Consider the following 27307-nt stretch of genomic DNA (forward strand, 5'->3'; position numbering starts at 1 on the left):
GCATTGTGGGATACTGCGGCCCAGTCAGCTCGTTGTAGTAGTGTGATGGCGGCGGCGGCTGCGCGGCTGTCCGTAAAGTGAGGCGGCTGCTCCCGGCGCCGGACAGGCTCGTCCTCATTACTAATCCTCTCTGTCACTCTGTTTTTTTTGTTTCCGTATTTAATGTGTTAAAGCAGGAGGCTCGGAAATGAGTTCCGGCAGCAGCAGCACCGACGTGATCCAGGTGACGAACGTCTCCCCCAGCGCCAGCAGCGAGCAGATGAAAACCCTCTTCGGGTTCCTGGGGAAGATCGACGAGCTGAGGCTCTTCCCGCCAGAGTAAGTGGCCGCGAGCGGGGAACATGGCGCGCGCGGGGGGACAAGATGGCGGATTACCTCACGGCCGGCGGCAGCGGAGGCCTCCGTGAGGTGAATCCCGCGCGGGGGCTGCTGGGACTTGTAGTCCCTCTGTGGTACAGGCGGCTGTAGAGATCGCCTGACGTGTTACTATGGCAACGGGGGGGGGGGGTTCATCAATATGTATATACTTACAGTAAGAATATATATATATATATATGTGTGTGTGTGTGGCGGTGTCTGGCCCGCGGGGCGGTTGTGGCGGGTATTGTGTGATCTCGGCACTCGTCTGCGCTGCCATATGGACATCCGTAAAAGATATGCGGTTTCCCCCCTAGAGCGCGGGACGTATTTGTCACCTAGTTTTAACTCCTTAATGACCCGGGACGTAAAGTTACATCCGGCGCGCTCGGGGTTTGTATTCGTCCCGCTCCGTATAATGCAGCCGCTTCTCGCCTCCGCCTGAATGCCGATTCCGCCAGTTAGGCTGGGCTCACACAGGGCGGATTTGCCGCTAATCTCGGAATAAGCCAGCCATGTGGACGAGACTTCTCAGAAACCGCGTCCACACGGGACGGCCGATCCGCTGCGGTAAGTCAGAAGATGCAGCAGGTCTATTTACCTTTCCTTTTTTTGTCGCGGCCACGCTCTCCTCTGTGGGAGCGCCGGCCGCAACGGAAAAGCAAGCGGCCGGGCCGCTTCAAAACCGCGGCGGTTCTCCCGGCGGGAATCTTGCGTTTTTTACTGCGGCCAAACCGCGAGATTTCCGGCGGTAATCCGCCCTGTGTGAACCCAGCCTTAACCTTTCTACTGCGTCTTTACATCGCGGGCTGTGATGGCGAGGTGCTGCGCAGCGGATTGTGCATCCTCCGAGCGTCTGTCAGGGGGTCTAGTGTAACGCTGCAGGAGAGATCGGAGGATCGCAAGTCCGAGCGCCGCGTGGGGGATAAAAACGAAATTAAAAATCAGGAAAAAAGTTTTTTTTTTATAATAAAAAAAAAAGCGATAAGTGAAAAACCTGTTTGGGATCCCCGAGTCTGTAAGTCTGATCGATGGCAGTGACGCAACATGTCTGCTGCGACGAATGTCGGGGGGAATTCACAGAATCGCACTTGTTGTTCTGTTTTTTTTTTGTAACCCCAAGAAAAAAAATTGAATAGAAAGTGAATCAAAAATTCTGGCGGTCGAAAAAGTGTTTTATATATATTTTTTTCTCAGATAATTTGCAGCGGGGAAAGAAATAACTCGTATATTCATTTATCGCCGTAATCGCGCCGATCCACAGGACACGGTCATCGCGGTATTTTTGCTGCAGTTTGTAAAATGAAAACATGAGACCAAAGATGTTTGAATTCCGGTATTTTTTCCCATTTCACCTCCTTTTTCCCCCACTTTTTAAGCCTTTCACTACATTATACGGTAACGTGGAAAACTACAAAAAAAACGGGTAAATAAGTGATGATTTTGTGAAAGTGGAGAGGAAAAATTAATCTAACAAAAAAAAACAGCGTCCGTAAGGGGTTAAACTGCCTCTGAATTCACTAGAATCAAGTATGGTCCTGAAAGGGTTAACAGACCCGCAGGCTACAGTGGGCTGAACGTAATTCATGCATAGGGTTGTGTTTGTTTAGCGGGCTGGAGGGGGTCCGGCGGCGCTCATCAAACTCGTAAAAAAAAAATGTCCAGAAAGCCCCTTCGTGTAAAGCGCAAGTCCCCGGTGTGCAGACATGTTTAATGCTCATTTGCGCTGTCCCATTCGCTTCCGTGGCCTATGTCGGTGTGTAATGCGCGACACCATAGCGCACACCGCGTATTTCTTCACGCGACTGAAAATTGCATGAAAAATATGCAAATGTGAGAAAAACCCCATTTAAATAAATTGCGTATATACACTCCGTTTTTTGCCCGTAAACGACGCGCAGCGTATTTACACCCGTGTGACTGAGCCCTCCAACGTGTGATGTCATCAAATGGCCTGAAGGGCAAAAAAAAAAATGTTCACAGCGAAAACAGAAGGTTTTTATCTAAAAAAAATAGACAAACCCATCGAGCGTGCGATCTACGAACTCACACGCTTCTAAATGCACGCGGGTTACACGTTCGTCTGCGCGTCTCACATGCCGGCCGTCAGCCTGGTGTTACGTGAGAAAAGCCTAATCCTTCTGTAATGCGACGTAACTCGCTTGGCTTAAAGGGACGCCGGCGCCTCAGACGGGGGGGGGGGGGGGGGGGAGTAGTTTGTTTAATACTCGCCTGCTCTCCCCATCCCACTCTGAAGATCGCGCTCAGCGCGAAAGTGTGATTCTTCCAAGATTCCATCGCTCACACGCCATCATAGACTTGTGCAGCGACCTGAAATGTCAGAATATTGTGCCGGGGGGAAGTGGGAGAGTATTAAAAACATGGGGTCCGAAACGATTCAGAAGCACAGGCATTCCCTGTAACAAACGTAAGGCCCCCTGTCCACGGGCGTTTTGGTACCCCGCGGCGGAGCTCCACCGCCCTGGAGCAGGAGCCGCAGACTGTTCGCAGGTCAGCCTAATCTGATTGCGGAGAATTGTGGCAATTAGTGCGGCATTCTGACGGTATAACGCTCCCATTGTTTTCAGTGGAGCCCCGCAGGCATCCTTTTGATGGCGGTGCGATTTTTCCATGATGAGGTATGCTAAACTCCACTACCGTCCGCGTGGAGCTGTGGACAAAAGTAAAAACCCAGCGCTGCTGGGAGGGAGGTCCTTCGTTTTCTTTTGGATGTGATGTAAGAATAAGTCCAGTGAGGATATTGTCTGCGGCAGAAGAGCGCAGCGCTGCCCTCTATCCCACAAATATGTATGCAAATAAACTTCTCCCTCTTACCAATTCTAGTCTATGGGCGCGTCAGGCGGGAGGGTTTGATCCGTTTTATACTTGTGGGATGACTAAAACATGCAGTATTTATATCTCTGGATCTAGGCGATATTGTTCCCATTCATTGGCAGCAAGCAGAGATCTTGATAAATAGCAAAGAAACAAGTATATTGGAGATTAATGGCCCTCTTACACAGGTAAACGACTACACCAGCACTGACATCACATCTATGGTTATTAGTGCTCCTGTAGAGCGTTTACACGCACAGACTTCACCGCTGTATCGCAAGCTTCTCGCTCAGCGATGCACCTTGTAGGTGAAGCGGAGAGCATTTCCACTGAACTGCGATCCAGCGATGGGTTTTTAAGCTGACTGGAAAGTCAGCTTAGAAACCTGTGAACACTTAGGCCTCATGTCCACGGGGAAATCAGGCCTGCTACGGATTCTCCACGGAGAATCTGCAGCGGGTCCCGCCTGCCCCGCGGACATGAGCACTGAAAATAAGAACTCACCTCTCGCACGCTCCAGATCTTCCCTTCGTCGCGGCTTCATCTTCTCTCCGTCGCGGCCGGATCTTCTTTCTTCGGCCCGGCGGATGTGCACGGCTCGTCGGTTGCGTGCCACGCGCATGCGCCGGCCCGAAGATTAAAGATCCGGCCGCGACGGAGAGACGATGAAGCTGCGAACAAGGCAAGATCCGGAGCAGGTGAGTATGTTCTGATTTTGGTCTGAAAATGGAGCATGGTCTGGAATTTTTCATGCTCCATTCTTTTTTATTCACCATCTGTGGGTATTTATCTACCCGCGGGTGGTCAATGCATCCCTATGGCATGCGGATCCGCATGCGGGTGATCCGCTGCAGATTTTAATTCTTATTTTGCCCGTGGACATGAGGCCTTAGCGGTTTTTGTGCATTTCCACCGCACGATTATCACTCAGATTGGTTTGTTTGGGCGATGCGTCCGTGTAAATGGCCCCTTCCAGCAGGTTGCATTGCACAGTGCTTCCTCTTCTGTTATGTAAGCCCGGAGGAGTCATTGTCCTCCGCGGGGTCAGTGGGGGATTATCAGCCAAGTGTTAATTGCTCTCACAGCTATGACAATCGCACCGTATCTGCGCCAGTTTTTTTTTTTTTTTCCATTCTCAGTTTTAGTTGTGACATTCGATGTGGGGTTTCCCACATGGAGCGATGTAAATGTTGGCAGATCGTTAGGGTGCGCTCACATGCTGCAGGTTTTCAGTACAGATTGTGCAGCAATTTACAGCAAAACCACCGTCCACGTGTAGGGGCCAAATCTGTGCAGATCGTGGACGTGGTGTGGGTTTCGTCATCTGTTGTAAGTCACTTCTGTTGCCGGGTTGTTTTTTTTTTTTGTTTTTTTTCTGTAGTGATTTCCACAAAAAATCCGCATTGCATGAATAACCTTAAGGCCCTTTTACACGCAACAATTATTACTCAAAGTCGCCCAAATGGCTGAAAATGAACAATCGTTACATGTAAACACGGGCATCGTGCCTTTCCGTTTGAGTGATGGATTTTTTCTCCGCATAAAATCAATCATTCGTTTGCTGAAAGGCTGAGCAAACCTATTCCATGTGAATGCATTTGGCTCATCTTTCACAAGACTGCAGGATACACGGCGCACTCCTGGGGTTTTGCTTTGCATACCTACCAGTACACTGTAGACTCTGCTGCTAGGAGAGCAATGCAAGATATTTACTCAGCTGGGTGTGTGTTTTGGAGGGAAAAGATCCTTCTACATGCAAATGAAGATGATTAAAGTGTTAATGGCCATGCAATTACATGGCTAAATCCTTTAATCTTTCGGCCTTTTGAAAGATTATCTTTGCGTGTATAAGGACCTTTCGTGTATGCACACACTTTTTTGCTAACGCATCGACCACAGAATATGAGGCTGATCCTCAGATTTTCTGTTTCTAGTCCATAGAGACAATAAACGGGAGGGGACCCATTGATTTCTATGGGGGTAGTGAGCATGTTTTGTTACCTGTACAGGGAGGGGGAGGAGGTGAGCTGTGACGATCACCTATTATGAATGTTAGATCCTGTTTGTTTTTTTTATATTTATAGGTGTTATCTTTCAATGTAATCTGACCTGTGAAGATGAGCGTTCTCTACAGAAAACGAAATGTCAGACTGTTGGTGGTCTGAAGGAGTTAAAGGGAATGTCATCAGAAAATGACCTATTTATATAAACCAGATCTTTGTGCTCAACATAATTTAAAAAAAAAATTTTTTCTATATTTTGATCAAATCTATAATTAGAATGAAATCGTAAAATCTTTTTTTTAACCTGACCACAGAGCCTAATACTAGTCTGTTATTTCCGAGTCCATAGAGAAAGCTTTGCAGCCGTCATCTCATTCACATCACAGGCCGGATTACACTGAGGTAACACCTAGATGTAGAGAACAGAGGACCCACCATTCACAACAGGTATAAGCTGTGACTATTCCCCTCCCGACACAATGACCCCGGAAGGTCAAAGAGCATGTCTAGAACAGTCCATGTGAATGGCCCATGAGGCTGCTGTAAAGCATATCTCCTAAATGCTGTTAAATGTAGCTCAGGAAAGATTCCAGCTGTGCCCGCAGAGATGAGGTCAAGAATGACATTTTACTCACCTGTCCGGATGTGGCGCAGGTCTCTTCCATTGCAGCCGGATCTTCTTTTGTCTGCACGGTGGATATGCTCAGAACACGGGGGTTCCGTGCCGCTTTTTATTTATTTTTTTAAAAGTCCTGCGGATCTGCGGGACAGCCACTGTGTCATCGGCGCTGTTGTGGATTGGACCGCTTCCATTGGCTTCAATGGAAGCCGTCCGTGTGGGAAAACCGCAGAAAATGGTTTTTAAATCCATTTTCCCCGTGGACACAAGGCCTTAGTTTGTAGGTTGATGTGTAGATCCAATCTATGATGGGTAGAAAGCATATTTACTAAAACTGATACAGAAGGAGAGATGAAGTCGCCCGTTCTGGATGTTGTATTTTTGGGTTTCCCAGTCCTATAACGCTGTATGCATGAGCCTCTGCGGCCCCTGTTGTACATTTTATGGGTTTGGTGTATTGATACTTATTTCTGTTCTGCCTTATTTTGCTTATTGACTGTTATCCAAACCTAATATTAAGGTTCTGTCAGGGATCGTCCTTCTTAGTGTTGACTGTAGGAATATTCCTTCTGATCACGTCTCTGTTCACTGTCTATAACCTCCTGTAACTATATGGATTCCGCAGGGTACAAGAGGACCGGCTCTGACTTAATGGCTCGAACAGTGCAAAAACAGTATTGTTGGTTTTTGACTAATACTGCAGTGTGCCTGGGAGCTCCAACCCCTCAGCATTGATTCATCGCTGTATGTAGGCAGATACGTGCTAGAGGATGCGCTCATCAGAACGGAGGCTGCCGTATTCTGTGTATGCTGCTATGGATGGGATTGTGTATTGTGCTGTTTGGGCTAATGCCCTGATGCCAGAGGGGGCGAGGGGTACATTTCCTGCAGTTGCTCTTCTCCGACGTCCCTCTCCTCTGCTGGTTCTGCATCCTTTTTTTTTTTTTTCCATCCAGATTGGCTAATGCAATCTTTAGACTATTTTAATTTTCCTGGCCAGAGCTTCTCATGTGATCAGCGCTGGCCAATCAGCAGTGCACAGTGTGCATTAGGTAGTTAAAACATTGCCGAGGCCAAAAAGAGCCCGACACTAACAGAGAAGAGCTGCAGGTAATATACTCCGCTTCCTTGTCTTGGAACAGAATTTTGTCCCAAAACCCGAGGGTCGTTTTAAAAAGTGCAAAATATTATGGGAACAGATCCACTTTAACCCTTTGGCGACATGCGATGTAGATCTACATCAGATGTGAGGGGCATTTTTATGGATCAGCTTCCATACGCTGCAGGCAACGCCTTGGACACGCTGTCAGAAAGAATACACAACGCCAGAATATCACTTTTTAGGTCATACCTCCTGCAAGAAAAAAAAATATATAAAAAAGTGTTATGTGCCCCAAAATAGTTCCAATAGAAACTGCAGGTCGCCTTACAAATGAACGAGCCTTCACAGCTCTATCGATAAAAAACAAGTGTTACGGTGGCCAGAAGATGACAGCCATTTTTGTGTGTATTTATATATTTCTACGTTTTTAAAAGTAGTACAACAAAAAAGGTATACATTTTGTATCCCTGTGATCACACTGACCCACAGTATACAGTTAACGTGATTTTTGCTGCACTGCATTGTTTACATGCCTCAAGCAAGGGCAGATCTACCCGACCGTTTGTGCTACCCTGGCCAGTACTACTGTATTTTGTCCCGGACCAGCTCTTATTCTGGTAGTTTCGATTGACTTTACAATATTGGTATATGAAGATTTTGAAAACCCAATTTGAGGTCTGGATGAAAGCTTGTGCAAATGGCACTGCCCATAACAGCCGAGTTCAGCTTTCATGGTCACAAGGCACATGAGGCGGGCAGACCAGGGAGGTGAGGCCCAGTATTCTGGAGTGTTCCTATAGGTTGCACCTACACTTGCTGTATGTATTTTGGTCACAATGGAAGCTGTCAGTATGAGCGGCGGTACACGGCCTTATAGTACAGAGGGCGGCTGCGCCAGTCAGGGCATTTGTTCAGCAATGCTAGTACCTGCTGTTCATTACTGCCAAACCTCAAATGTTGCTTTATACTGTCTATTGTACTTAAGAAGCTTTATTCGGGTCTCGAGCTGCCGGTCTTTCTTTACATGCACCTCGTGGTTTGTGTATTGTGTGCGTTCTTTTTTTTCTTAGTATAGATTGTAATAAAAGAATCCTGTAAAGTGAAGCAGAGCCGTGTGAAATGCCGAGATCCTACGGCTGTCTGATGATGCCTAGATGTGACATGGCTTATATAGGATTAAATACATTTCAGTGATGTAAATCCCACCATGCACTGTGGAGCGTAATATGATGGATTTGATAGCTATAAGATGATATCCCAGCATATATCGCCCATTATTTGTTTCATCTCTAACAGTATACAGCCTTGTTTATGCCAGTCACTTGTCCGGTATTGTAGAGCTACTTGGGCATTTTAGAATGGCGCACAGGCTGAGCAGGGTAGTTACGTTTGCGGATTTGCTGCAGATTTTTCCCCACTGTCACAAATCTGTCACGTGTGAGCATTCCCATATTACAGATTTTAGGGTCCGGTTAGACAAGTTCAGGGACCAGATAGTGGCTGACATGTATAGGAAACACTTCTGCTTGAAACACGCAGGTTTTTTATTAAATCAAAAACCAGAAGTGAATCCAGCGGTAACGACAGCTCTTTAAGTGCTTAACTTTCATTTCTGCCCATTTCTGGTTCACAGAACTGCTTCAAAAACCGCATGTGATTACAGTTTTAGGCCCAATGTCCACGGGCGGATTTGAGCTTGCGGATTTCCTGCCCATATAAATGAATGGCGCTTCCGCGATTGATTTTAAGTCCACGGATTTGATTTTATGGTATTTATTTACTATCTGCGCGGATTTAAAACCGCAGCATGCTCCATTTTCACTGCGGATTCTGGTTGGATCTTGCTCCATTGAAGTCTACGGGAGTCTCGGATCCTCGGCGATGCATTTGAAGGTTAGAAGTAATTAGGGAGGTGGAGAAAAGGCTTGGAAGGAGTTTGATTTCTTTTGCCATTTTTTAAAATTTAATTTCTGCACGGAATCTGCAATACAAATCCGCGTACACCAGTGTGGAAAAAACACAGAATCCGCGACCACCCGCAATTATTAAAAAATAATTTTTAACACGGTCCGCAGTGCACCCGCTGCAGATCTGAAGCTCCGATCCGTGGCGGGTGCACTGCGTGCCGTGGATATTAGGCCTTGCAGCAATCCTCCGGTCCTGACAAAACCAGATGGCTGCACCACTTCTCTGACTGCTTGATGCACCCTGTGCATTCAGCCTCATGTTCACAGGTGGGGCGCATTCTACATGTGGATGCCCGCAGCCGAGGACACATATTGACGTGTGCAGGTCTCCTGCGTCCCCTCCGGCTCTTTTTTCTTTTTCAGTGCAGATGTGTGCGCAAGCGCTGTTCACATGCGCAGTACTTTAAAAAAAATGTTAACTCCTGCTTTCTCGCAATTGATATACAGACGGGCCGCTGCCATTGACCTCAATGGAATCCGCAGCAAAATGTAGCGTGCTGCGATTTGTTTTTCTGACCAAAAGGCCCGCAAAACTAATCTGCGTGCTTTAACCCTTTCCAATCCACTGTCTGACGTCTAAAGACATTCTTATTGAAGGCTGTACAGCTCCGATGTCAGAATACATCAGGCAGGGTATTCTTACTGTATATTACTGGCCGCTCTGTTGTCGGGGGGCCTCTCCAGCATGTCCCATACTGCAGTACTGCCTCTAGCCAGAAGATGGTACCGTTGTATAATGGTAGAAAGAGAAAACCCTGAATCCAAAACTGGATTGCAAAGGGTTAATGCATTTGCAGACGCCCATGTATCCCTATGCGCAGCTTGATTTGCGGGTCACCTGTGGATTCCACAAACCAAATCCGCCCGTGGACATGAGGCCTTAGTATGCTACGTTCGCCTAAGACACTACAAGGTGCTTTGATTTGTATGTGCTACTCATTTAAGCAACACTGGCCGGTAAGAGTAGCATAGAGTATCTCGGACTACCAGCGTATAAAGTAGTCAGAGAAGCGGTGCAGCCATTGGTGTTTGTCAAGGGCCAGAGGATCTCTTTAAGACAAATGGGTCCCATAGATGCAGTGAAAGCGAGCATATACGGGATGTCAATCACCCTGATTATTTAAGTACCACTACATACACGGAGGCCTTGTATGCTCGACCTGTCCTTATGGATGTGACACAGACATTGCTTTCTATCTATGTATCCTGTCCATCCAGAGGCAGGAAATGCAATCTCCATCAAAACTCTTCCTGTTTTTTTGTTTTTTTTTAAGTAGTTTGTAAGATGCAAATCTGTGCTGGGAGGTGAGTAATGTGTCACATATCACCCTGTAAGTGGGAGCGATGCCTTGTATGTTGCATACAAAGTTCTTCCCACGTCCTGCTCCTATAATCATGCATTCACCTTGGTTTCTCCTTTTCCTTTTTTTAGTGATTCTCCTTTGCCTGTAACATCTCGTGTCTGTTTTGTAAAGTTCCATGATCCAGACTCTGCCGTGGTTGCTCAGCACTTGACCAACACAGTGTTCGTGGACCGAGCGTTGATCGTGGTGCCGTACGCAGAAGGTTAGTACACCACTTCCTTATTCACGTTGTTCCACAAGAAGAGGTAGAGGGCATCTTTTCTAGGTTTTGAATGAGCACAGTCTGCATGCTTCAACCTCTGTGTTTTTACTGGTGATCCCTGGTATACTATGAGCATTAAGTACTGTATGTCAGTCTCTTATAGATGTAGTCTTAAATTGTAACTCCCATTAGTGAAATTCTGTATTTAAATGTTCTTGCTATATATATACTATCTGGAACTGCATTGCAGTCCCATAGAAGTCCTCGTTTAATATGCGGTCTGCAATGATGAGTCAGGTGTACCACGGATCAGTTGTGGTGTATTTGTAAGTCTGTAACTTTTCAAGGTGCAGAATGGGTGTAGGGCATTTAATTCTCCTCTCTCCCTCTCAAGTTTTGCATCCTTCTATACCTCACATGATTTGCAAAATAATAAACTCTCTTCTCTGTTATTTGTGTGTGTGATTTTTGTAGTGGAGAAGGCATTTGCAAAGCCCTTCCTGATGGCAGAAAAACTGGGTCCTCTTCTGCTTCAGGGGATTGTAGACATTAACTAGACGCCAGCAAGCACTCGCGTCCCCAAGTGTTTTTCATGGTGTAACTACTCGTTACTGACGTGCTCTTTCTTTACACGTACATGTATGGCTTTATCTGTTTGTTTTTTCTTTTTTTTTTGTTTTTCATTGGGCATGTTAGTTTAGATGTTTTCTTTGTATTTCCATTATTGAGGGAATTGTTCTTAACTGACATGCAGTTTCTTTGCAGCGGTATTGATCTCATGGGGGCAATATAATAGCCTGAATAGGTATTACTGTTATGTTGACACTTATCATGTTGTTTGGTTTTATGAGCTCTGCACTAGATCGGCCAATCATGGGTTTGCTTACATAAAGTGCGTCCATGGATGAGGCGTATGTACATGGAGTTCTGCGCATGCTCCCCTTCTCCATGGACTATGCACTTGCGGTTGAGATGCCCAAGATTTCCTCCTGGGGTCTGCAATGTGAGTGCGCTCAGTGCGTTCTACTCATTCACGGCTCTGTATTTCTGTCCTTATTTATATTCGAAAATGTTTAAATCCTAAAATGTGACTGAGCTGTTGCTTGAGGCCCCTTTTTAAAAGGGTATTTCTAGAATTGACTTATCACTTAGCCACAAAATAGGCTATTGGGATGGACTACTGCTTCTTTCGTTTTAGTGGGACTGCTGGAGATAGCTGAAAGTGTTTGACTGTCTTTGGCATTGAAATGAATGGAGCAGCAGTGCACATGCTCAGATGCAGTTTCATTCAAACACCTTTTCCCTGCAAGGGTTGCAGTGAGGAAGGATACACTGGACCACTGTTTTAGGGTGCCGTGGGGTTCCCTGCGGTGAAACCCCTACTGATGACACTTTTTTCACTTATCTTGTGGATAGGTGATAAGTTAGCTCTGGGAACACTCCTTAAGCTGGCAGATGTAGTCATTCAATGTAGCATGCAGAGTGCTGACCTGATGACTACTAAGAGGTTACTGCTTTTATTTTGGGAAAGGCTTTAGGGTCAGGCTGCACAGAGTGCCCCAGACACAGCCAAGAACTACACTTGATAATACCCAAGCAGTTATATGGGTAAAACTTTTTACCTGCAAAACCACTAGCAGTTAAAGGGACCCTTTTTGTCCCAGGACAAACTTTGTCCAAGGATTGGGGAGGGGTTATTGCTTGGTGTCCTCCTTTCTCCCCATTCGGACATGGGTCTGCCTGTTTGTTCTTGGGGCACTCTATGGTGACCTACGATCCCTGTGGCGGTTTTTAGACTACCCAGACACACTGAACGCTGGTGGTGCATCTGTAGTCTAAAACATTACACGCCGAGCATCACTGGCCGATTCAGTCCCGGACCACTAATACACAGTCTGCATCGGTCACGGGAGCAATGCAGCATTTTAAGACGCTGCAGAGGAGCCCCAGGAGCAGACGGATCTTTCCAGACAGATTTTGTCTCCGGGAGCGGAGGGTCCCTTTAGCATGCAGTTTGAAAACTGCGGCAAACAGCAAGCTGGTGCTGCTTGTAAGCACTCCGAGTGGCCTTGCCCTGATAGCCAGAACCTTCAGCTTCTCTGCAATACTTGCATCAAATTGTGTAATCTGTTTGAACAATAAGTCTTGATGTGCAGCAGACAAAGTAGGTGCGGGGAAAACACAATAGGCTGCTGCTTCCAGCAGAACTGACATGTGACAGCTACGGGCCGTCTGAGTAATCTGTGTACCCAGTCAATGGATCAGGCACTATTGGATAGGTTCATATGATGCTTTTGTTGCTGCTTTGCAATGATCATACACCCCACAGCTGCGCTTATGTAAGAATACTGTATAGGTTGGCATAGTTAATGTATGCATGTAACAGATGCATTTCCAACCACAAATGCCACTTAACATCTGCAGATAAATGTATTTTGTGGTTACTGTAAAATAAAATTAGCTTAGTTTGTTTGTAAGAACCCTAAATGTGTAACACAAGGCTCCGTGATTTTGCCTCACATTAGTTGTAAACAAGGTTTAACAATGGATTTCAGTTCACCATTAGTAAACCCCATACAAAGACCCTATTATTAAAGCCGTATATATCATTGCCTTATAGTACTTATGGAGGGTAATGCAGATTCATGTGTTATGTTTTAAAGGGGTATTCCTGGATATTTTTAACTTTTGCTATTCATCACCAACAGGTCATCAATAGAAGATAGGTGGCGACCCACTGCTCGGATCCTCGCTGATCAGCTGATTCCTGGTGCCGGAGGAAGCAGAAAGTACTGAGTGTAGTGCAGCAGCCCGGATTGATATTGCAGTCACAGCTTCCATTGAATTCAATGGGAGCTTCGTTGCAGTACCAACCAGGGCAGCTTCACTATGGTCCGTGCTTCCTGCACTGACTGCATTGGGGATCCGAGTGGTGGGTCCTACCAATCATGTATTGATAACGTGTCAATCATGCATAGCAAAAGGTAAAATTGTCCCAGAATGCCCCTTTAAGGAAAAAGCAGATGTGGAAAGCTCTGATATCTGCCCTTGTGTTAACATGTTAATAATAGCAGGGCCATAAATGTCGTCCTTACCAGTGCCCACATTCACCCTACCTCTATGTTACGCAGTACAGAGGGTTAGAAATATCCCCCAAATGGCTGGTGATATCTGGTAACAGTCTGACAGTGGGGGAGCGGCTCTTAAAGTTTTGTATAATCACTCAGTTTATTCTAAGCTGCCTACGTTCCTCTAAAATCAGGTGCAATAAAATACAGTCAACCCCAGATTGTTCAAGCAAGCGAAATAAATCTTTTTTGCCTGTAGTGGTGACGAGACCTGAGGTGTAAAGAGAATCAGTGCTGCAGCCAGCTCTGCATATACTCTAACTACTAGGATGTATAAGGGCCAGAATCTTACACTGTGGATTTGTCTGTAAATCCACTTCAAAATTGTGTTTGTATTACATGCGTGATTGCTGCAGATTTCATCCTGTGCTGTGGGTGAGACCCGCTGCAGATCTGCTTCTAACTACATGCGGATTTGCTGTGGACATGTCTTGTGTATAAACCTGCACCATGAGTGATTCCATCCGTATTGGACTGTTCGGAGCCAGAGATGAGTGACTCCATCAGCTGGCCCATATAGAATGAAGCAGATCACCTCTTGTCTTCCCAGTGACAGGTGAATGGCCAGCTGGGCAGATGGAATTGCTCCTCTGTATTTAGACCAAAAAGTATTTGCAAACTAATGGGTTACAGTTCACCATCTTTTAATTTAAAGGTTTAGCTGGAGAGACATACTTACTTTGATACAGTCCAGGTCCATTAGTGCTGGCGCCTGTAAATCTGGCACGGTTCCAGTACTGATCTCTTGGTATGGACCTTTTTGTGGTTGGTAATGTCTCATAGGGCTGGCTGGCTTATTCCATAATTCCAATGCAGGGACAGAAGTGGAATGGATCAATTATTAAAACAGGCCAGTCGGCCATACCCCTGAGCTGATGTAACCGACAAGAAGTCCATACCACGTGACCTGGTGTCGGTACCACTAACACTCAGAGTGGATTAAAGTATGTCTGCCTCTCTGGATAACCCCTTTTTAAGGTTAGGTGTAATTCGGTGGTCTCCAACCTGTGACTCTCCAGTAGCTGCAAAGCTTCAGCTCTCAGCTTGTCCTAAGTCTGTGGCTGATGGTGCATGCTGGGAGCTGTAGTGATGCCGCAGGTTGTAGCCCGCCGATCACTAAAGTCTAACTATACAGCTGGACTATGTTTGCTGTCATTTGGTGTGTTGCTTGGAGGGGGTGGGAATCGGTAGATGTGTCAGTAACTTTTGTCCTTTACTATAACGTAGACTTTGGGCCGGTCTTTGGAGGTGTACTGGTTAATGTTTGTTTCTTTTGTCTGTTTCTTTTTTGTTTCTTTTCATTTCAACATATCCACGCAGTATTTCATGGTTCTAACAAAGCGGCAGTGTAAAAATATAAACCATGACGCATGAAAATACCTGGTGAGGGTCCTCATTGCTTTTTATTTTTTTTAGTTTGTATTTACTTTTTTTATTTCAATTGCGCTTTAAAAAAAATTGTTCTGAGTCCTAGCTGGATAATCCAGTGCATGAATTATGTTAGATGCTGTCTCGATAAGAACCTCCTATATTTTTCTTTATTTTTTTTTCTATTACTTATGACCAAGTTGGTTTACCCCCGACATATGCATGACTGCCCCGTGAGTTATACCATAGACATACGCAATGTTTGGTGAGACACCTACAGACCACCAAGTTCTCAGACTCCCTCACCCTTCCTCCGAAATCAGCTCTCTGCCACACGCAGTGTAATATCTTATTTGCTTAAAATCTACAGCTCACAGCTTAGGTGGAAGGAACCATGATCTTTATTTAACAGTGGTTTTTCTTTTTTGTTGTTGTGTTTTACAGTTCTTTTCCCTGGTTCAGCCTGAACTATTTACCAGGCCCTGCTGAAAATACCACTCAACCGTTTTCTTCTCCAGCTTGTCCAGTTTCTCTTAAGTGCCCTGTACATGTTGTATGTTTTATGCTGACATGCACTTTGTTAAGCCAAGACAAATTACTGGTATTTGCAAATCTATAGTTACATTTTGTTTCTTTTTATTTATTTTTGTTTTTTACTTTCCATTTTCTTTCATTGCTTTGCTCACGATCTGATTTTTTTTGGGTGGGGGCATTGGACAGACAAATCCTTTTTCCTGAGAGTAGTGTAGCTTTCACTGACGTCCTGGTTTAGAAAAAAAAAGCCATCTTCTCTCCACAACGGGAAGGCAACCATTCTGATATCTGAAATACTATTCCTTGCTGCAACTTTAAAATGTAACTACACTTTTAAAAAAAAAAAAAAATCTTCTGACCTGTCAGAGCAACGTGACAAAAGTTTTGATCCGTGGGAGTTTGTGTGCTGAGACCCCTTGCTGATCACTGAACTGAAGGGGTCGCAGCGCTCACCCAAATGCTGTTGCTTGTCGGCTCCTTTTGGCAGTTGAAAATGGACACGTAGACTTCTATAGGCATCTATGCATCGTCTTCAGCTGCTGAGAGGAGCCGAGAAGCAATAACAGCAGCTGAAGGGCACAGCACTTGGGTGAGCACTGCAGCCTCTTCACTTCAGCTATCAGTAGGGGTCTCGGCACCCAGACCCCCCCCCCCCCCCTTCCTGATCACAACTTTTGTTATGTTGCTCTGAAATGTCAAGTGTTTTTTTTTTTTTTGTTTGTTTTAATTTAAAGTGCAGTTCCACTTTAAATGAGTTATCCTTTGGAAATGTGGTTGAAAGGACTGAGTGTTTTCTCCAGTTCTAACTTGCATTACGTTACATTTCATGCACATTTAATGCTGATAATGTGCATGCAGGCTACTTTGTACGAGTTCTGCCTTTTAGAAGGCTCTGTATGTGATGTATCCAGTCTTTACAGAGCAGCCTACACACACATGTATAATGAATGAGCAGGGTTCACATGGACTACCTTCTTGGGCCTTCGCCCTTATGGCATTTTTTCTTTTTTTTAGCAGTCTGTCCCCTGCCATTTGGTGCTGAGCTGCAGTTTGGTATCCAACCACCCCAACATGCTCTGTTTATATACTTGGCCTTTACTGCACTATTGATGTGGCTTTGCTGTAATCACAAGCCTTGTCCATGAGATTGAATAGGCCCACATCAGAGCCAGGAGGGAGAATTGCTAACGAGCAGTAGCTCTGGTGGACTTCGGCGGTCCATGTGAAATTTTTCAGAAAGCTGGAGTTTTAACATGATGATTATTAGTAATTTATCAAAGCGGGAAGGCACCAGAATTAATATCCAAATTAATTCCCTGTGTGTACAAAGCCGTAGCGGCAGTGTTTCTGCTGCAGGGGGCAGAAGGATAGAGGCAGCGACTGGTAAAACTGGGTGTTGAACGGAGCGTGCTGCATTGCTACACAGCAGAGCTCATTAGTAAGTTGGAGCTTGAGATGCGCTCCGTTGTTTTCATCCCATTTTCATGAAAAGGCAGAACACTTTTGCTGTTCGAATATAGTTAAAGGGGGATATTCCCATCCTGTAAAGTGATATATAACTTGGATATGACATCATTTAATGACAGCGGGAGCCTGATTTCTGGGACCCCTTTCGATCCTGAGAATAAAAGGGTCACAACATTGGTGTAGTTCTGCGTCCCTTCCCAAGGTTTTTTTTTGGTTTGTTTGTTTCTTTTTGGTTTGTTTGTTTTTTTTTTTTTTTGTTTCCTGCACAATGGCTCTTGGCCACCTGACTGCAGGGTACGGCACAAGGCCCCGTTAAAAGAGAATGGGGGTGGATGCTGCGGCTCCTTCATTCTCCGGCTTGGTGGGGGTCCCACATGTCATTATAAAGTGATGGCCTATCGCTATTATTTGATGGAAATGCCCCTTTAAACCCACGTCTTTACATGCATTAGTGCCTGGAAAAATGATGCTATAGCTTCAGTCCCCAGAAATGGCTGCCTTTCTTTTGTGAAGACTTCTATAAATTTTAATGGGCTCTGGTACATTATGGCATTTCATAGACCATACTTCTCCAGTCTTTGCTGTTAGTGCTGCTGCTCAGGTAAGGAAAAAGTGCTACTTGACATTCAGAGCTGAGAATCGGCCTTATCCTAACACACACTTCTTCAACACCTCACCACAAACTCTTATCTATACACCACTTTATGGTAGGTATGCTAAGAGAGCTCTAGTGAACTGTTCCATATGATTAACTCCTAAATCAACCTTTTTTTTGTCTTGTGTATCTTGATTTTTCTGTGTGCTTTATAGTGAAGCAGCCGACACGAGTCGTTGTTCATTAAACAGCTTTTGAAAGTTGAGAGCACATCCCCGGAGAGCCGACTGTGCTTGCTTACGTTTGGTTCATGAATTAAAAATCGAGTACAGGTGATGAAATCTTGGCAGTGTTAACGCAAAAACAAAAAGTAGTGTGTATTGTGCAGTTTCTTTTTCTTAATCTAGAATCTTTTAACCATTTGTAGAAAAAAAAATTCTGCAAGTCAAATGATTTCTCTGCATTTTAATGGTAAACTGTTTCTAGAGCTTAGAATATGACAGTCAGATAAAGTACTTTCAGCAAGTTCCAGTGATGGATCAGTGACAGTTTATCTGGGTGTTCGTTTTATTTTCTGCATTTTATTTGTTTTGTACTTTGTGTGTTTTTTGTTTTTTTTTAACCGGTCTTTTCTGAGGAGCGTCTCTAATACAGATGTGGTTTTTCTACAGGAATAATTCCTGATGAGGCTAAAGCCCTATCACTTGTGGCCCCAGCTAATGCAGTCACAGGTCTGCTTCCTGGCGGAGGACTTCTACCTACTCCAAATCCACTGGGTCAGGTGAGTTCATGCTTTGCCAACACTATGAACATACATGATTTAAGGCCCATTTAGACACAATGATTATCACTCAAAAGCTGTCTTTTGAGTGATAATCGTTATGTCTAATTGCAATGACATTGTGCAGTTTTCGTTACGCCGTCGCTCATCGTTGTCTTTCAGCATGCTGAAAGACAACGATAAGCCTTATCAGGAATTCACAGCGGAATACAGTTGATACTATTGTTTCAGCTGTTTCCCGCTCTTTGAACAGACTGGGTATAAAGAACAGAGCTGTCCAGCTGTGTTCTTCATACCCTGCTGTATAACAGCCGGACGCTCCGAGCAGAGAACAGCTGCATGCAGAAGACAAGTGGGGCAACCCTGCTTGTCTTCTGCATCCTCCGCTCGGAGCGCTTGGCTGTATAACAGCCAGGCACTTTGAGCGGGAAACAGCTTGATGCAGAAGACAAGCGGCCCTGCTCGGAGTGCATGCTGAAAGACATTGATGAGCGTTATCAGAAATTCACAGCGGGATACAGCTGATACTATTGTTTCAGCTGTATCCCACTACTTGAACGCTGGGTATGAAGGGATAAACTCATTGTTTATCATGGTGGTTTAGGCAGCAATATCTATAGCAAGCTTTCTCTCAATATTCTTGTTATATCATTTTTCAAAGAGTTTATCCTACCATTAAAGGGGTAATGACAGGTATTTCCTATCCATGTTATAGAGGATTAATGTCAAATTGCTGGTGTCTGTCTGCTGAGACCCCCAAGGATCTTGAGACTAGCACACTGCTGCTCTATACACACATGGCATTTGGGTGTGATGGCCTAGCCGTTGGATCCCCAGTGATCAGACATTTAAACAGTCTTCTGTAATGAAAGAATAAATGTCATTAGTGGGGGAAGTTCCCTTAAATGGGATATTCCAGGCATTTTCAACTGAGCCCTTATCCTCTGGATGGATCATCAGTAGTTGATGCACTCGCAGAGTTGTTGTTCTCTCTCTCTCTATTTGAGCAATCGGCAGGAGCTCTCAGCACCTGGACCCCCACACTGATCAAAGCGTGATATGTTGCCATGACATGTCAAGTTTCTTTTGAAATGCTGTTAAAATGTTACTGCACTATTGACTAATAACTTGTTAGACTAAATATTTACCTGTTGCCATTAGATTGGTGCTGTACCGCTTGCTGCTCTGGGGGCTCCGACACTGGATCCTACACTTGCAGCCCTTACACTTCCTGGAGCCAACCTGAACTCCCAGGTACCAAATAATTGACTTGCTGTAAAACATTGTTTTCTGTCTTGGAGATAATACGTAGATACCTCAATATGTTTATCTCCATTTGTTTGCATGCTAGAACTGACCCTAATCGGGACCTATTTGGTCTTCAGATGGCTGCCTGACATCTTTATACTTAAAAAGGGGTCAGATGCCAACTGAAGGGAAAAGTTTGTTTAAAAATTGATATTGTGTTACTGGGGTGTAATTATCCCTGTTTAAGAAATCTGCTGTAGCGGATGTCCGATTGGCACCAAAAGGCGCGGGCCACCTTCGTTACATCCACAAGACTGGATTTGTTTATCCTATGCAGCGATCCGTCTGTTTTGCCGTCATGAATAGAATTATCATCCTTGATAACTATTCAAACAGAACAGGTACAACTAGACGCTCGCTTCAGCCTCAAATTGTTAGTGTGTGGCCATGTTCTCTAGTGAGGTGGAGCGTTGAATAATAGTAAAGTTTAGGAAAATGACTAGCCGGGGGCTAATTTATACTTAACTGCTTGTTTTTTTTCCCTTTATCTCTAGTCACTTGCAGCAGACCAGTTATTAAAACTTATGAGCACCGTTGATCCAAAGTAAGTAATCTACATCTCTTTGTAACGCACTTTTTCCTTCGGATAGACTGTATGTAGATTCCAGCGCTCCTTGACTAAGTTGTGACTTGTTTTCTAGACTGAATCATGTGACGGCCGGCCTCGTGTCACCAAATCTGAAATCTGACACTTCTAACAAAGATATTGAAGAGGCTATGAAGAGGGTTCGGGAAGCCCAGTCCCTTATTTCTGCTGCCATTGAGCCTGGTAAGTAGCTTGCCATTCTCCCCTCCCCCATTGTTGTGTAAAAGTAACTGATGTGATATTTTGACATCTGTTTTTCGTTCTTATCTTAGATAAGAAGGATGAAAAATCAAAAAAACATTCAAGGTCACGTTCCCGTTCCAGGAGAAGGAGAACACCGTCGTCGTCCAGGCACAGGTTAGAAATACCTTTAAAGTGCTTCCCATAGGGATATTTGTTCTGCATCTTGTAGCTTATATTTAATTTAACATCCATTAGGTCTTCGATGTCTTATGCTTCTTACTTAATTACTTTAAAACAAAGCACCAAGAGGGACACATGCATAAAAGGCCTGAGCCTCCTAAATTACAGACCTCTATCTGCTCTAAGCACTCAGGTATCATTCAGTATATAATGAAATGAAGCAGAGATTAAGATATTTTATTTTTTTAAAATCCAGACTGAGTTCACTAAATGATCCCTTTGCTCCGATATTGTAATCGCTTGTATCAGCTTTAGTGTGTGTGTGTGTGTGTGTGTGTGTGTGTGTTATAAAGAAATTCGCTTTTCTCAAAATTTAAATAGTCCCTTTTTCATTGGGATATGTGATATATGAAATGCATTTTATTGTATCTTTGCCCCATATATATGATCGCTCTTCTGCCTTCAGTAATATTCCTGTCTGATCCAACTTCTGTTTTTGGAGCTTGGCAGGCTAAGCAGTTGGCCCTCCTGTGCAGTCACTACACCTCTTCTTTAGAGGTGGTATACAGATTTTTCATAGGAACAGCCTGAGTGTTCATTCACACGGGCGATTGTGATATTAGTCTGAGATACTCTGACTGATTTCGCACTGGTAAACCTGCGATTTGTTATGCGATTTGCAAGAAAAACGCATCGCTGCAACATGCAGTTTTCATGCACTAGAAAATCACATGTTTTTTGGGGGAAAAAACCCGCACTCGCCATGTGAGTGCGATGCATACCCTTTTTATTTATTTTTTCCTTGCTGCTATGGGAAGAAACAAGCGATTCTGATATAGAATCTCCCAAAGGCAGGACCTGCAGCGATCTATCAATTTCGGACCGATGAAAAATCACATGTGAATTAACACATTGAAAGTAATGTATTACTTTCATGTGCAATATTTGACCATATCGCAATCTGTTAGATATTTCGCATGAAAATCACCCAGCACTTTTGCAGCATCTCTACTTCTCTGTATACTGAAAAAAATTTTTTTTTATATATATATAGTGAAAGCCCTCACTGACTGAGTTGCCACTAATTCTCTAACTTCCCAGTGTCGTACAAACATGAAAAGTGGCAAAAGCATCCTTTTTAGGTCCTAAATAGGAAAAGTAAAGGGGTCACAGCTTGATTATTCACTGCTAAGTGCAAAAGTATTGGCAGCCCTATGCAGTGTTACTTCCCGTTGTCGTACAAGCGTGAAATTTGGAATGAGCATTCTTTAGGTCCTAAGTGAGGAGGGTGGGAGGGGTGACACATTCTGCAGAGGGACATCGGTACATGCAGCCTGAGGAGATTCCGCTATGTGTTTACATATTTTATTCCTCGGTTCCTCTAAAGTAAGCACGACTTCATAAAATTTTCAGCATGAACACGTAAACACCAGTACCAAATTAACTCTGGCGAAGCCGGGTATATCAGCTAGTATAGTAATAAAATATACCAGACATCCTCATGAAATCTGAAAAATTTTGTTTTTTGTTTTTTTTTATTATTTTAGAATGGAGTCTTCCGTATGCGTTGTAGGATGTAGTAAGTTGAGGCCCATTTAGACACATCTTTTGAGTTATCGCTAAACACGTTCCCCATCGCGCACTATTCCTTTATCGCTGACTTCAAGCCAGCTTGAAAATTATCATGTGGTCTTAGACCGCACAATCTTATGTGTATTCCGCGAAAGGCTTCATTTGCACGCTAATAAGCTGAGTAACTACTTAGTAGTTTATGCAAAATGATCGCTCAAAACTGCCTTTCAAGTTATCTGTTGAACGAATTTTGAGCAATCATCTTCCGTGTAAATGGGCCTTTAGTGTCTAGCTAACTTCTAAGGATAGTGATAAGCATAGTAGGAGTGGGCACTGACCTGTTCCTGTGAGCTGTGCTACGTTACCACCATTATTCAAGCCGTAATTAAGTAGCTAACACGGTTCAACGTTGGCCCGCATCTGTGTGGACCAGTGAAGTCTCCCCGCTTCCTGACCCTTCACCAGGAGAACTTGCAACAGCCCCTGCTAGATATAATAGAGCAGTTCATTCACGACAGAAACTGATAAGTACTATTAGAGGCATAAACTTGATAAAAATCTCCTTTAACCTTGATGGTTGGGTGTGAGCAAGATCTTAGAGACCCTGCACATGCAAGTAAAAACCTAACTAACCCAGATAACATTTGTGAACTGCTTGCGTTTCATATTGGTTTCTTGTATCTCCTCTCATTTTTATAGACGTTCAAGAAGTAGGTCAAGAAGAAGATCTCATTCAAAGTCCAGAAGCAGGAGACGATCTAAGAGTCCCAGAAGAAGGCGCACTCACTCGAGGGACAGAAGCCGCCGTTCTCGATCTAAATCCAGGTAATTGTCTTTCACTTGTCCAAACCTATAACCATTCTAGTTATAGCCAGTATAGGACCTCAACCAATGTAGAATCTCACTCTGAATGTATTACTTGTAGAGAGAAAAAGCGTGAAGAAAAAGAGAAAAAACGATCTAAAACACCACCTAAGAGTTACAGCACAAGCAGACGATCCCGGAGTGCAAGCAGGTAGGATGCTGCACGGATTCACTAATTACTGAGCCAGTCTTATCCCTTTCCATCTCTGTGAAGCTGATCGTTCAAGTTTTTTTTTTTACATTTTTTTTTTCTCCTTCCTTTGCAGGGAGAGGAGACGCAGGAAGAGTCGTACTGCATCTCGATCCCCTAAAAAAATGAGATCGCCTAAGAGGAAAGCATCTCGCACTCCATCACCTAGACGGTATTTATATTTACTTTTGAGTAAACAGCAGGATTTCATTGTACCTTTCCTATGTCTCTGGTCGAAAACGGGTTAATACAGTTGCTTAAGGGGGCTTTCTCATGTAGCCAATTTGCTATGGATTTTTCGTAGCTGAAAAAATCCACGCCATTTACTGCGCAGTTTGGTATGGATCCACAACAGATTTTTCTCCTTTAATTGAAAGGGTGAAATCCATGACAAAATCCAGACCAAATTGTGCGAAATTTGCTGTTGATTTTGTCAGCTGTGGAAAATCCGCAGCAAATTGGCTACATGAGAAAGCACCCTTTAAAGGGGTTTTCTGGGGTACGGCAACGGAAAGGGGTGAAATGAGGCATATTTGCCTATGTTAGTGGCTCCCCATCAAGTGCTGGAGCCACGGACCCTGCTGCTTGAAACCTAGAAAATGCTGGCTGCGCTCACGTGCCGATCAGACTACACTGCCAAATTTTGCCATAAACTGCACATATCCGCTGAAGCTGTGATTGACTTTGCGGTCATGTGCACAATGAATGTAGCATGACGTCAGTCAGCATCTTCTGGATTCCGAGTAGTAGGGTTCCAATGTGGATAGAGAGACCCTGCAGGAGGGGAGGAGTGTGCCCTGATGCCTTGTTTCAGGCTTTTGTTTGTTTTTCTTTGTCTTTGCAAACAGGGCCAGATTTCTTGCACGAGAGGCACCCATTCAAATCAATGCAAAAAACAAAAGCCCGGCGAACACGTAATGACCTCATGTGTGCCTCCTCCTGTACAGTGTGTTTTTTTTTGTTTTTTTTTATCTTGCCTATAAGAGGAGGAAAAAAATCTGTCAGGGCCTTCCTCACACAGGCGTCTTTTCAACGCTGCGTTTACTGCATATTCAGCCCGGTTTCAGCAGCGCTGGCATGCGTTATGCCAGCTTTTTGGCTGCTTGTGTGAGCAGCACCATTGAAATGAATGGGAGACTTGTATAGCGTTCTGCGCTGAAAAAGCAGTGCTAAATGCTGTACAAAAAGCGCCTGTGAGGGAGGCCTAAGGTATATAGATGCAGCATAGCTATATGCTTGGATTAAAATCAGTAGGCTTATTTTACCAATCAAGATTGGACACGCTCGTCCGATTAAGACCCTAATGAAGTGGACGAACATGTTAGCTGTTGTCTTTGAAGCGATGTAGTGGGACAATATTTGGTATTTAAAAACCCTATGTTATACACCTAATCTTATAGCGTTTGTGAGTCCATGTGGACTGAAATCTGTAGGTCTTCTGCCAAGTGGGCTTTTTTTTTTTGGGGGGGGGGGGGTGGAGGGAGGAGTTGTATCTTTCATATAAAACGCTAGTCAAAAACCAAAGTAATATTTTGTACTTGTCTCGTGAACTAACTGATAATTTTGCATTCCAGACATAAAAAAGAAAAGAAGAAGGATAAAGATAAAGAAAAGAACAGGGATGAAAGGGAGAGATCCTCCAGTAAAAAGAAGAAAAGCAAAGACAAGGAGAAGGAACGAGAGCGAAGATCCGAAAGCGAAAAAGACGTGAAAGTAAGTTTACTGATGGAAACCTCATCCCCCTCCCCTCCATAGAAGATTATATTGTTGCTCACTTGTCTCTGGCCAGAAGCTTTACCTGTCTGTTCTTTCCATGTAAAGCAGGTGACGCGAGACTACGACGAAGAGGAGCAGGGTTACGACAGTGAAAAGGACAAGAGAGAAGAGTACATGGTGACAGAAGCCAGCCCACCGCTGGAGAACGAGACCCTAACCGAGAGAGCGAGTTGTGAAACAGTAAAGGACTCCAAAGTGAATGGAGACGATCATCATGAGGAAGATATGGATATGAGTGATTGAGTGCTTCCCCTCCCCCAATGCTCTTTCCTATGTTTTTTTTTTCTTTCATTTTCTATTTAAAACTGTTCTAATTTGGTCGTCTGCAGCACAGCGCTATCGGTGAATGTAAAACTACAGAAGTCATTAGGTTTGTACCGAGGAGTTTGTCTGAAACATTGACGTGAATAACCTGTCATGTGTGGTTTTAAAGAGAAACTGTAGAAATAATTTAACAAAAAACGTCCCCCAATTCTTTAACGTGACACAACCTAGCAAACACATTGCATGCGTCTTACACTTCGCATGTGTTGTATCATTTTGATATTTAGATGCCCAGTTTCCTTATGTGCTAGACTGAAAATAGCTCACCGTATCCAGAACATGGCTGTCCACAACTAATGGTATTCTGCGCTCTCGGCGAGAAAGTCAAACGTTTTCAAAACGCTTCCTCCTAACGTAGGTAGATCGCTAACCGTCGTACAGCTCCATTCTGTGGGTTTTCTCTATGCTTCAGTAAAGGTGTAACTTAACTTTTTTTTTTTTTTTTTTTTAAAAAGACCTAATTGGGTTAAAGGAGTTTCCCACCATAGACTTAATCGTTATGTTGCTTGCAGATGCTATGAAATCATTGGATGGGGTTCTGACTCCCGGGACCCACATTAAACTTTAGAATAGAGGTACCCAGTCCCTGCAGAGAAGTGGCTGGTCGCTGACCACTACATAAAAAGCTTGTAGAGTTTGCTGAGCTGTATCCATTGAAAATTGGCTGCGGAAAAAGACCACCCGGTCCATCTAGTCTGCTCTTATATTGTTTCTCTTAAGATATATGCTTATCCCAGGCAGCCGGAATTTAATTTATTGTTGATTTTCAAGCATCCGTTGAAAGTTTGTCCTCTTTACTGACCCAGTGACTGCGAATGTGTGGCTATTGCCCCCCCCATTCTTAGCAGTCTGGCTGTCTTAAAGGGGGATGTGCCAAGTTGTAAAGTTATTCGCAAGATAGGAAATAACAATGATTAGTGGGGATCTGATCCTCCACCGATCGTGAGAACTGGGGTCCTGAAGGTCCCTGCATGAATGGGGAAGAGGTCGCACATGCGCACCACTGTGCAGGTGTTGGAATTGCTGAATACAAGCACTCAACTTTTTCCCTTGCTCCCATTGAAATGCGCTGAGCAGCAGTGCACATGTGCAATCTGTGCGCCATTCATGCAGGGACCTTCTAATCAGATGCAGTCCCAGTGGTCAGACCCCCACCGATCAGAAAGTTATCTTGTTATGCCCTATACAGTTCTAATACCCTTCACTACTAATGACTACCCTTCAGTGTTTGTACAGTGACTGTACAGGGTACTTCCTTTGACTGCTTGCTGTTGAGGCTCTTCAGAAGACTATGGCAAAATATGCTAACTGCACTCCCAATGGCCAGGCTTTTACCAACAGCCTTGGACATCGGAGATCATAACGTCTGCCTCCAATCACTTTAACCCCTTCTTTTCCACAGTCATAACAACTGTGACAGCTAAGGAGTTTGGCAGAGGAAGTCCATTCTCCTCTGTTAGCCCATCAGCCCCTGCAACGTGATTGGGCCGATTTAGGTCTGAAAAAGGCACACTGGCAGAACTGCAGGTTAAAGTATGGTGGGAAAACCCCTTTGAGGATCCATCGAGCTGTTTTTTACTTTGTGACCTGCAGATTCTTCTGTAGAGCGGCGGTTTCTAGCTGTTGTGAATCCACAACTCCCAGCATCTGAGTTTTCTTTCTACTTGTGTCTGATTGTTCACAAGTAACTGTTTTTGCTTTTGTAAATGTGTTGAGAGATGTTGTGCATTTTAATTGGATGTTTGTATGCTTTCAGACTTTATTTCTTTCCCTCTAGACTTCCAACTCTCATTTTTGTCTTCACCCCTTGGTGCCGTAGTGAGTCCATTCTATTATATGCTGAGTAGTTGGTGCATTTTAGTTCTGATTTTTTTCCCCCCAACCTTTCAAGGCTTTTTTGTTCATTATCCAACAAGCGTAGGTTCAATCTGTGCCATCTCGATGTACAGTCCCTGAAATTTTGTTTTACGAAGAACTTTGATAATAAAATCTATAAACAGAA

General features: G+C 44.2%; 1 protein-coding gene across 2 annotated transcripts; it reads left to right on the forward strand.

The window, feature by feature from the left end:
• SRSF11 (serine and arginine rich splicing factor 11) lies at positions 1-27307 on the forward strand. Of its 2 annotated transcripts, none has more exons than XM_066597774.1 (12): positions 1-318; positions 10316-10449; positions 18213-18322; positions 19484-19576; positions 20125-20174; positions 20272-20399; positions 20489-20573; positions 22851-22976; positions 23077-23166; positions 23282-23377; positions 24780-24918; positions 25027-27307. In XM_066597774.1, exons 1-12 carry the CDS (start codon positions 188-190, stop codon positions 25222-25224), a joined length of 1380 nt encoding a protein of 459 aa, XP_066453871.1. In that variant the 5' UTR covers positions 1-187; the 3' UTR covers positions 25225-27307. The 2 variants fall into 2 exon arrangements, with proteins under 2 accessions (XP_066453871.1, XP_066453872.1); XM_066597775.1 differs by lacking the exons at positions 1-318; positions 10316-10449 and adding exons at positions 15410-15546; positions 17757-17873.

This window comes from Eleutherodactylus coqui, chromosome 3, assembly GCF_035609145.1.
Source record: "Eleutherodactylus coqui strain aEleCoq1 chromosome 3, aEleCoq1.hap1, whole genome shotgun sequence".
Lineage (NCBI taxonomy): Eukaryota > Metazoa > Chordata > Amphibia > Anura > Eleutherodactylidae > Eleutherodactylus > Eleutherodactylus coqui.